Source organism: Argopecten irradians, chromosome 5 (genome assembly GCF_041381155.1).
Source record: "Argopecten irradians isolate NY chromosome 5, Ai_NY, whole genome shotgun sequence".
Taxonomy (NCBI): Eukaryota; Metazoa; Mollusca; class Bivalvia; order Pectinida; family Pectinidae; genus Argopecten; species Argopecten irradians.
Genome location: NC_091138.1, coordinates 46,647,629 through 46,660,459, shown reverse-complemented (window position 1 = coordinate 46,660,459; position 12,831 = coordinate 46,647,629). Strand labels below are relative to the sequence as shown.

Sequence of the window (12,831 nt, the reverse complement as noted above, 5' to 3'; positions counted from 1 at the left end):
AAGTTGAGATAAGCGATGATATAGCTATTTACACATTTCTTGAAACTTTACACTAGAACCTCGAATAATATACTGTAATCCAAGTTAATTTCCTGATGACTTTGCGTTTGCGTTTTTATGCACAATGGTATTTTTACTTCGATTGCAATTCGCGATTTAAAATGATGAAGTTTTACCACCAAGTTATATTTTCTACAAAACCACAAATTACACGATGATACAGTTAACACTCTCAGAGCATTCAAGGCTGTCGTTAACCGATTGACCCCTTGTGTATTTGAAGATGGTTTTCGGTAATTATACATTCCGGGACACGGACAAACAGGTTACACTTAGAGACATAAATATGAAGCATGTCTCGTCATCTACGTGTCTCATTTGTCTACTACAAAAGGAATGCCGGCATCAGATGTTTGCTAATTGTTTATCGAAATCAGTCACTGGCCATTGAAATCGTTAAATTGACATGTCCTTCGGATCCTTTGATGAACGGAATATTGCTAAATTCTTTGCATACATGGCGTTCGTATTCCAATACCGGTCTATCGCCGGCGCACAGACGTCGCGACATTCTCCTAATTGCGGATGTAAGAAGAATGCCTGGATATTTACGACGGATCAGCGATAGGTATTCTGTAGACACATGACCTATTATTAAACCTTAATGCAAATTGATTCAATGACAATCAACAAAATAATATAAGAGCTCTTTAAGTAGACTCGAAACCATCATTTTTTTTATAATCAATCATATAATTTACATTGAACAGAAAAATCGTAAATGTGAACAAGTGTCACAAACATTTGGAACAAAAAAAAAAAAAAAAAAAACCGCGATGTAATTACAACAAATCATAATTGTGGAACATTATAACATACTAGCCCAAGATGTATGTACTTTGGCCCTGACACCAGACTTAGACATTACGACAGATCGATGTCTGGTTTAGGGTTAGAGCGCACTACTACATAAAAATGTGGAATTCGCCGACACCTTTTGGTATCGGGCCCCAAGTCCGGTATCTCGGGATAGATAACATAGTAATGTACTAATCACATAAGTTAATGTCGAGCAAACATATATATGTGATAGCTTTACCGTCAGCATCGTTGGGTCTGGCATTCAAGTTTTGACTTTTGATCGATTTCAAAAAAATCATTTTATCCTGAAATACATTGTAGCGATATAAAGAATTGTTGACAATATGCCAAGTGACATAGACGGAAAAAACAACTTTTTAATGTTTTTACTCAACTTCAGCCTTAAGTGCCCTGGCATCTTTTTAGCCGTGAGTAAGAAAAAAACAAACTTTTTTTACTTTTTTACTCAACTTCAGCCTTAAGTGCCCTGACATCTGTTTAGCCGTGAGATTTCCCTTAGGGCATGACGTATATTTTGATTATACACCCTCAATTATCAATTAGAAGTGTCATTAAATATTTTCCAGACAAATATATTGATGTCATCTTCCGCTATTAGTATGTTCTAGACTTATAAAAAATGAGTAATGATTTGCTCAACGATAAAATCATTCGTATACTCTTTTGACAAATGTCACTAGACCATGTGTACTTTCTGTATGAAGCTGTCTAAGTACGATGATATAATGACAGCTTCCACAAGAATACCGCGACGACGCCTTAACAATATTATCTATCAGAAGGAAATGCTTAATCTAAATATAAGCACGTTCCTTATTTTTGTACGAAGCCATATGAAACATTTTACGATTTCTTTTCACACTTTTCGTGTCATATAACACGTACTTTTCCTGTGGGGTAATCGGTAAGCTTTGTAAATGTAAAGGATACTGTTGCAGGTGATTTCATTCTAAACAATGGATATGTGGTGTCACCCGCCATCAGAGGATATAGTGCTTGTTGATAATGAAGGTATTTCATCAACGACATCTCAGCATCCTCATTAAAGAAAATCATCATTGCTAAGAGGTTGCAAAGTTGAGATATGAACCGATTTTAGCACGAAACGAAATCGCGTATAATATATTATATAGAGGTTTTATCTTTGACACATTCGACAACACTAACTTTGTAAGCCAATATATATCAATTAATGCTGGTTAATTACCTTCGGGTTTTTTTCTAAGCTTGAATATTTTATATAATATGGTTACTTGGGAAAATTTAAAGATTGTTTAGTATTATTTTCACCCAAATACCTAAATAAACTTATAATGATAGGTGCAGTAGTATAATGCCATTATAATTACTGCATAATGTTATATATGACACTAAATACATGTAGTTATTAAATAAGGGAGAAAACTCCTATCGCTATATTATCAATACATCCTAAAAAGGTCATATCATTAATTTAGAACTTTCTAGAATATTTTCATGTATAAACATACATGTTTGTAAATATGTTGATTATAAGTAGGGATCTAGAATGGACTATTTCCAGAAAGTTCTGTGTGTTTATTTGTTTACTGTTTTTAGTTAGATATTTCTAGAAGTAGAAGGTTCTCCAATATACTCCAGCTGGCCAAGGCTAATTCATATTGCCTGGAAGTTTACAAATCATCTGTGGACATTCTTTTTCCTCGTGGATTTGTGATTATTGTTAATTTGAAACCTGGAAGGATCAAGGATTATACCAGGACATTCGCATACAGATATAAGTAACACTTATCATCGTATAACTCTTGTACCACCACCAATTACTTTAGATATTGTAAACCATCTCTGTATAATATTGAATATATAATTAAATTGTGTTTTGAATTTAGCTGCTGGTTTCTTATTTCTGTTATTCGTTCATGTTACATAATTAAGAAAACTGGTTCTGATTTATAACTTTTTATAATCGACGGGTTTGAACAATTAGATTAAAAAAACCCACACGATCAATTCTCTGTAACTCTGCCATAAGAAGAAAAACAACAATGGTGTTTTCTGCAGCAAGTATTTGGACTGCTGAAAATTCCTGGTCAGGAAGAGGTTGTCATAGTAAATATCAGGAGACGTTGTCTCAATCCCGAGTCCGCCGATATTTTTATTACTATAAATAGCTGTATGACGTTGTGATAATTTTATCTTAAATATTGTTTGATGATTCAGCCCTCAGCACTCTTGGGCTTTGATCCTCCATTGTCGTCAATCCGACCATCGCGGTGGTTATGCTTTGTGACATTAATTGTCACTCCGCACACACCAGGGGAAATTTGTGTCTTCCGGCCATTGCCTTGATTTACTGTGATAGATTTGTCTTCGGCAACACACTCAATCCGAATTCCATAAAATATCAAGAACATCACTTGAGATGTAATCAATGGAAGTTCCTGTATGTCACTTTGGTTTGCCAAAATATAATTTCGCAAGGCCACATTTCAGACATTTTCTGCGCCTGCGCATATGTGACAACTACCACAAAATTATCCTAGGCGACATTAGCAGTAACATTGGGACTAATCCATGTACCACGTGACACCTGATAACGTTTGTGCAGAATAAAGTATCTCCAGTGGTGATGGAACCTAACTCTTCGTAATATTTTCGCCGAAATGACGTAGCGCGTGTTTCATCTTTTTTAACGTCATTCCATCATCAATAGAAATAATAGTCCCGCACAAGTGTTCTCAGGTATCACGTGGTATGTTAATCAGTCCCATTTGTAGAAATAATCCAAAATTAAATACTGTAAACCAAATTTTTTTCGCGGCTATTAAACTTCGCGATTTCACTTTCAGTTCGCGAAGATCAGTATTCGCGGATTTAAACAATTAAATGATAATTCCTATAAATAAAGATGATGTAGATATGAATTCGTGGAGATAAACTTTCGCGAATTGACTTGGATCGCGAAATTCTCAAAAGTAAATCGCACGCGAATGAAAGTTGGTATACAGTAGATATGTGTTGTACTCTTCTCGCATAGATTATATAAAAACGTACATTACAGTATCTGTTAACCAACATGTTTCCACCTTTGATTAAACGATTATTTCGCAGGTCGTAAAATTGGCGAAAAAAATCGACGCCGAAAAGTCGATTCAAAGTACAACATTGCATTTTACCTGAAAATAAATCTTAGCTACAATAAGTAGGCTTACATTATCCAGAATAGCAATGCTTGGAGTGAAAACGCTTAGCATTGAAGCTGGCTGATGTCACGACTTTATAATGATTTTTTTCTTTGTTTTCATACTAAATCTGGCTTTCTGACTGGCCAATTCATTTTTGCTTACCACTGTTAAAAATCGAGAATGACGCGGAGACCTTATGTTATCGTGATTTCACAACAGAAACATTGAAGTTGCGTATTGATTTGAAAAAGAATCCCTTGAAAAAGCAATGGAATTGTTCATTAAAACGTATTTTATTTCATTAAATACTCAAAAAATAAAAATAAATAAATAATAAATGATTACAAGCATTAATGTCGATTTGATCGAATTAGAAAAAAATGTTTGCAAACTGCTACTAGGAAAAAAATTAAAACAAAATTGTGACACCAATGCTTAAATATTCACATAAAAATGACTTATTTGTTTCTTTCCAAACAACTTACTCGTTCCTGATTTGTTTCTATCAAGGAACATTGCTATGACTGACGCAATTACTAGAACAACATGAAAACAGAATACAAAGGTCCTGAGCATTATCTCATTTAAATTTCTTGCTTGATTTAATTGCTTTTAAATGCATCCTTCTAAAGAAGATCAGATTAAGTTGATAGTAGATTTTATGTTGTAATAAACAGACCTGATGTTTATATAATCAACGACATTGCTAATGAAGACAAAATACCATACTTTCTCATTGACGAGTATGTAGTAATATCACGTGGTACCTTTATTCAGTAATTGGTACACTTAGCAGACCAGGTTGTGATAGAAAACACGTTTTTATAGAGTTAAGATGTTGATGGAATGAAACCTTAGAAGGTCTCACATTATCGGGATTTCTCTGATTCTGGTTTATAGAAATTGATGCGTTAGGATAAATACGATTATTCGAATGATTTGATTTGTTCGTGGTCCAACTGATAGGTGGTAGATATCTATTATAGGAACTCAAGGTCATGACCAGTCGTGTGTACAAGAAGCTGATTCAAGCTGGTCGGTCTACAGAGTCATATGAAACGGTTTGGAATTTATCAATCCATGTGTATGTACCTGCTGGTAGAAAGGGGGTCTCATCACACAGGGGGATAGACTGTATTAACAAAACAGATATGTGATGAGCTTCTTATGATGGCATTTACATCCCGACTATTCCAAAGAAATCAAAATGATTTCTCATTTCCTTCATGACCATTTTGACTATTTATTGAAGATATATGTTTACTTGAGTATTAATTGGGTTCACTGGCCATCACTGTGCTATTGGGCTTTTTTGAATCTCAGTGATTATTGGCATCATTTTACCATCTTGTACAAAGATGAGCCTTCCACGCCTACTCGTGTAATTATCAACTGATTCTGTCTATGTTGTTTACGGCTGCCTGCTGATTTTTTTGAAAACTTTGCTGAATTATATAGTGATATTTTTTTCAGAATAAAGATAAGATTTTAATATCTGGAACTTGAATGAATTTGTTTGTTTGTTTTAAAGGGCCTTTAAGACACCTAATTATTAATCATATTAGTTGATTTGACCTTTCTTCGTTAAAGATATAATTTAAGATAAATTTTTGCCTCCCATCATCAACAACTTCGGACTTTAATCTCTCTGCTATATACTGTCAACGTGCAATATACATGTAGCAATTACCGCAAAATACGCTAATTCATCAATGCGCTCTCTTGTTCAAACATAAGTTTGAAATAAATACGCTTACGGTATTTCATGTCCTGTGTACGATCATTTTAGATAATGTATAAATGTCAATCATCATATGTCAATAATACTGCAATAAGTTAAGTAAAATCATTCTTTCTTTTTGTGATATAAGATGATAATAATGGTTTTTCCTTGAAACCTATGCTTTTTATTTAACCATTTGCTTTCTTTCCCGCTGTTTTGCTATGTTTGTTTTTCCTTGTGATCGGTATGCTAATTTGAAACCAAAACGATAAGACGTAATGTAGTAACTTATCGATTAGGTTTTACATAGCTCTCCGATTAAGCTTGTTGCAGCAGAGTGAAACAATCCGCTTGAGTGATACAAGTAGTATTTTGGTTAAACAGCTTGGCCGCGGTTCCTTATCAAAGTTCGTCATATCGTACATAAGTGTGTCATAAATCTCGATAAATCGTGCCAGATAAAAATAACCAAAAGTGAATTGCTGAATTTAGCAATTACTCCCTGACAAGAAGTCGGCTTGTCTCAGCCCTAAGCTGGATTTCCATACTCCGGCCTCAGGCTGGGTTGTTTATAGTTAGTGACAAAATATATTTGTGTAATATTTCATGTTGTCCAGTTATAACTCGTCATCACGCGGGCCTGGCAAGCCACTGTCGTTCTTTTTCACAATATGTCTGCCATTTCACTGAAAGATTCATGAAACAAATATCCAAGAATCCTAGTATACCAATAATATATAATACAATATTGTCCTTCATATTCCAACCTATTGCCTATTTTATGCTTTGTTGGTATACACATTTGATCTTTTGAATAATTTTATTTTGTAAAATATTCTGTTTTCAGAGTTATTTTTTTTCCTGTTTTGTAACTTCAAAATTATTTCGTGGGTTGAGGTATTCTTGGTTAGTAGTTTTAACGACATATATACAGTAATGTAAAATAGCAAATATCGTTTTTATCAAACTCTTTTCACAGCAATTACGAAAACAGTGAGTGTCCCTACACAACATAAATGCCATACATTAATGTAAGAAAACGAATATTGTTTTTACCAAACTCTTGATTTCATAGCAATTACGAAAACAGCGAGTGTTCCTACACAACGTTTATGTCATGTTATGCATTTTCCAGAGTTGGAAATCTGGAGCACCCAGCACGAAACCTAACTAATACAACTTGTCATTCCTTCTACATTTCCTATGGTTTTTACAACAATGTCGTCGAACAGGATCAAATATCTCGGAAACCATGCCCTTTCGAAGGTTGTGTAAGTGCCATGCAGATAATAGGGAGTATCTAGATAGTTTAGTTCACCGGTGTCATCTATACTGCTGTGTCTGATAAAACTGATGCTTTCTTAATTGCATCATCCGGTCAATACCGTGGTTATTTGAAGATATTTGTTATATAATCTAGTAAACCATTCAACATAAACTGAAATCAAACTTAGTTTTAAGAATTAGACAATTAGTGTAAATATTAACAATTATTTCAATGGTTTTTACCAAAAGGTATGAAATATAGTGAATATTTTCGATTCAATACGTCTGATGACTAATATCTAACTACATCTAGTTAATCCTCTGGTATTTTCAGTCCCCTTGTTTAATAAGTCATTTTCTTCTTAAAGATGCACCACCGCCGACAGAGCATAACTGATATTCATCATTTGAACAACAATCGGTGTTTAATCGTGTATATATGTAGTGTAATTAACATAGCAAATAACATTAAAGAATTTATTTTGCCTTCGATGCATGATGCAATTAATTATTTTTCATATTTTTAAAGTGAACAGTCGGGCAAGGATGGTTAAAGTCGGTTAAAAATGGTGTGAATGTATGCAGTATAATTTCTTATGAAATGGAAAAATAAAATCTCTCGTCCAAATCTGTCTGCGTACGAAGATATTAATTTAAAGTATGGGAATTCTAAAACGTCCTTCCGGCTCACTATGTCCGTAGTTACATTTCCACACAGCCTCGCTTTCAATGCTTTCAACTTTTCTCTGCTTTAATGGTCAGAACTGGGAAACTAAGCAGAACTTGACCGTCGTATTAATATGTAAGAACTTTTGGAAGGCCAATGAACGCATTTAGACTGGTTTTCTTTGCCCGACTATTCACTTTAACTTTAAGTAAAATTAGAAGCTCAAACTGTTCAATGGTGGTAATGGTGTAAAGTAAGTAGCTTTTGTTACTAAAGAAAAATACTAAATCGTCTGCTTCTGTTTTTGATAGTGAAAAAATACCATTTCTCAGCGGTGAAGCATCTTCAATCATTTATACTATTTCAAGTACACAAACGCATACTGTGTTGCAGAGAACTTTCGGGTACACAATACAAAATTATGCATAGTTCATTTGTTTTTATAAATGAAAAGTCAGAAAACAATTTATATCGTCATTTTTTTATCAACATTAAAACAATGTAACATTTTCACTTACAATAAAACAGGAAAATATAAATATACAATGGACTACTAAGTTATATAACAAGATGCGGGAAAATAACTAATGAGAAATTCAAATTTAGTCTATCTCATTCCGTCTACTGTAAACCGATTAATGGGATTTCGAGAGATTTTTTTTTCGTAATTTCTCAAAATAGCTTACAATGCGCATGCAAATGTTTGCGCGAAGATTTACGTATGATACGTAATTGCGAAATGTAAATCAAATTCACAGTTTTTAATTGCGAATTATTGTATTTGTGAACACGTTGAATTATACGAAGATGCGAAGTAGAGAATACACGTTTGCTCTACCGTTCATAATTGACGCATTAGATCAAGGTGTACAAACAACTTATATAGTAAACATTGATTAAGTCATCCTAATGAATTTTGATTTATAAATAAACTATGAAAAATTGAGTGAAAGTGAGGTTGTTTAATGATAAATATCTATGCCTATGGTTTGGATTTGGTGAGTCATTTATTACATTGTGTAAGTGGTGTGGTGAATGATTTTGAAAAAATAACAAAATAATATTTCACGAAATTGTCATAACAACTATATTAGCAGAATCAAGTAAACAGACATGTATATTGATTAATTTATCCTTATAACAATGGGCTATTGTGATGGACTGCCACTGAACCAGCTTCAGTAACCCATGTTAAAATATCCTACTTAAAGAAAGTCGCAGTTTCAAATCTAGAGCTACAACACTTATGCCATTAATGTTTCTTGGGAAATTCTGATATGAGCAAAAGAAATGTAAACTTTTCGAGATCAAATTGAATTAGTTAATAAAATTAAACAAAAATATCAATAGGAAAGTAGAAATCATAGAATGTTTCTTGACTGTTACTACAATAGGCATCTTAAACTTCCATCAACTCTTCTTCTTCTAATGAGTATTTGTATAATTGAAAAACAAAACAGTGACGCACATCCGGGTGTATGCTTTCGTCATTTCGTGTGCAGTGTAACATCAAACGTTCGTTGTGTACACTTTTATGATTTTCGTGGTGACTCTCTAACCACAAACATTGATAAGATCATTGATGTTATTTCTAGGAGTAATATAATTGCTTCACATAGACTAAGAACAAATCTCGAGTAATGTCCTAACTCCAGACCACGTACACAAACTTTACTATTTAACAGTACGGGAACATGTCACAATAACTCTAAATAACAATATGCAGATGATTTTGTGTTACAGATGGATACCTTAAACGACCAGTCCACACAGGTACACACGTATAGCTATGTGTTTATGTAAATCTATATATCGATGGTTTATATAATACAAACATCTACTGACGATGATCTTGCTATTTTGATCTACAAGAGTTACTTTCCTTCATTTTGTCTCCACTGCATGTTTTTCTCTTCGAACTCCGATTTCACTTCATTATCAGGACTTCTTCTAATTGCATACATTATCTTTGTTTTCCATACGGGTGTACGTTATATCATGAATATTCTAATCAAGAATCTGTTCTGGTGGAAATGTTTAGACGCTCCGACAAAGTATCATTAGCCTTTCTCTTCTTTTCGAGGCTTGCGGTAGACATTTTGCCAGGTCCCGGTAAAAAGTTATGCCACCGGCAGTCTAGCTATCCTCCACCGCAAATTACGTCCTTAAATGAACCTGATTGTTGCTAGAACATAAAAATAATCAACTAATATATATGATGAAAATACTTACAAATCCATCGCAGTCCCATCACACTTTTATATATTTTGTGTTGTTTGGAACCCAATTCAACCTGATAAAATTACCTGAAGTGTCTTAATCTTGTTCAATGTGTATTTGAATATATACAGGTTACACTTACATCGGTATTCTGACTTAAAACACACACAAAAAAATAAAAATAAAAAATCTAAAGTTAAATTGAAGAAGGTGCCAAGGAGTGGTTTATACCTGCACTATACATTTATAATTTAGCTATGAAAAAACAACATCACCAAAACCATGTCGATGTCGTAACTAATGTTTATAAAACAACTAATATCAAGTAAATATATAAGTAAATAATATAATATAAAGAAAAGAACAATATGCTAAACAATTCTACCGGTTATGACACATACAGCTTTAAAATAATATTAAATAGATAGGTTGAGTAGGATGATATTCAGTCTAAGGTTATGTTTAATAATACAGTACAGCTTCATGTGCGTCAGGTCTCAAAGTATCCATCCTTGTCGTGGGTACTACATGGGTGGGTCTGGTAGCTACATATTCTAGTGTTGATATCACCAGATGAATCGGGTCAACTACTTCTATTTTACCATGTACATATACATTACTTAAATTTCACAGTTGAAACAATAACAGTTTAAGATTACATCATAACGGAAGTAATGACAGAACACCCTCTAGTCTCGTATTGCCCAGACTCTCGCCGCCCTGAACGAAAGTCTGGGGAATGCGAGTCTACACTCTCAGGACGGGATGAGTATGCTGCGGAAATCCGGTATCAGCAGTGTCACATAGACGCTTGAATCGAGACGTAAATCTACACCTTTACCGCTTTCGATGGCTGTGAGACGCTTTAGAAATATTACAAAAAATAATCATAAAACATTAAAGTTACTCCATAGAACAATGAAATGTATCCGATGTTTTATCGCTTAAGGATATCATATTGTCGTCATTTCACTTTGATCTCCCCGAACACTCTTCAGTGAATACCTAAAACGGTAAATGCTTTTCCCCATCACGTCCTTCAGCACACGCACAAACTTTTTATTGAATGCACAATACATGATAAAGTTCATGGATAAATTGAGCCACATTAGCAGATTTGATATAATCTGCATAAGTTTCGAATATCTGAGTCCAAATTTCATCTCGACCATGAGATCACAAATGGCGGCAGGAAAGATGGAGACAATTGCTAAAAGAACAATGCTGATGAGAGTTATAGTGAATCGGCGCTGGTCCTTCTGCCATTCCGTCTCCATGTTGTTTCGTAGATTTAACTCCTCGCGCGCGATGCGTGCTTGCTGTACGGCGATGATCAGGTTGATATTGATCACACACAGAATAATGAGCGGCAAGAAGTGGATGAGGATGATGAGAGCGATGTTCATCGCCTGGTAATAATCACTCATCCGGAAACCTGTGGGTTTCAGTCTGTAACCATGTAAATCTGTCACTGTAACATTACCGTTTTCAACACTGATAGGCACTATATTATAGCAAAATAGCCTTGGGACGCTAATCATAACAGTCGCCACAAGAATTATCCAAACTCTCACTTGCGCACTGAAACGACTACACCGCCATCTTGCCCAGATCGGAAATTTCACAAAAATGAATCGGTCGATTGTCATGACGACTGTGATCCAAATACTGGAGGCGGTAAAGAAGTTGACGACTGGCAAGAAAATATAGGCATTATACCATTTAAGAGGAAAGGTTGTAGCTGTTCGCGACACCACCAAAAAGGGAAATGAGAATAGAAGGGCCGACATATCGGTCACTGCAAGTGCCTTTAGGTAGATGTAAGGTGACTCAACCAGTTGTTGTCTCGTCAAAACAACCAAGTTGATAATGTTTCCCAGCACTCCGAATACACAAAGCACCGGGCCAATGTAGTTATAACAAATGCCCTCCAGCATATCCTTGACGTCCGGATCCACCGTCTGGTTCATCTTGTCTATTTACTTGTCTGTTGGTCTACTTAAAAATAGTTGTTTCCGTCATCATTCTTCAAAATATTTGTAACATTTCACACTTTCATTGTTCTGAAGACGAGCCGCTCAATGATAGACACATGCGTCCTGAGAATGGTGTACCTTAGCTAGTTGTCAAATCCTGTCGTTTTAGAATTGTTGATATGTTGTCGTCATAATCCGGGGGTTCTCAGATGAATCTGTAAAACAGAGGAAGACCATTAAGTCACAATACAACATAATATATATAAATGATGACTTTATAACTGTACAAGGTCCCAGTCTGCACAGACCACTAAAGCAATTACCGTTTATGATGAGACGACATAGACTTGTCATCTCTACTTAAACTTAATTCCCCTTGACACAGCCTGATCGTACAGCAGATATCAGACCAGCGATTCGTTTATTAAGTACGCGACTCTTTCTCATCTCAAATACATATGAATATTTCATATGCGGATTTGTTTATTTGAACTCATGCATGGCAGGAGCACAAAGAGCAAGCAATGATGAAATTCAGTGATGCATAAGACATTTTATCTACGGGATGAGTGGGAACAGTGCAGAAAAATAAATGTATTTTACATTTCAAATATTGCATTGTCAAATCACATATATTAACCTATTTGGATTTTAAAATGATAAATCGGGTTATTTGAGTTGTCAAATCATATATTATGTGTATTATATGGTGTATCAAAAATTATCTAAATACGCAACATCCCAAATGATGACATATATCGGCCCCATACGTCTTATACAATACCAATAAATTCTACTGTCTAAAGGGATGGTGAGCTTAAAGCATGTTTTTGTCTGGTCATCTGGTATTTCTCAACCATTAAATTCTAAATCTTCTATTTAGATCTTCAAGAGCCATTGGTGATACTATACCACCGAGCTAACCTAGGTATT

General features: G+C 34.6%; 1 protein-coding gene across 1 annotated transcript; it reads right to left on the bottom strand.

The window, feature by feature from the left end:
* Nucleotides 1-8,185: 8,185 nt before the first annotated feature.
* Nucleotides 8,186-12,111, bottom strand: LOC138324047 (probable G-protein coupled receptor B0563.6). The gene has a single exon (XM_069269054.1). The coding sequence runs from the start codon at nt 11,890-11,892 to the stop codon at nt 10,876-10,878; it is 1,017 nt and encodes a 338-aa protein (XP_069125155.1). The 5' UTR covers nt 11,893-12,111; the 3' UTR covers nt 8,186-10,875.
* Nucleotides 12,112-12,831: the final 720 nt, after the last annotated feature.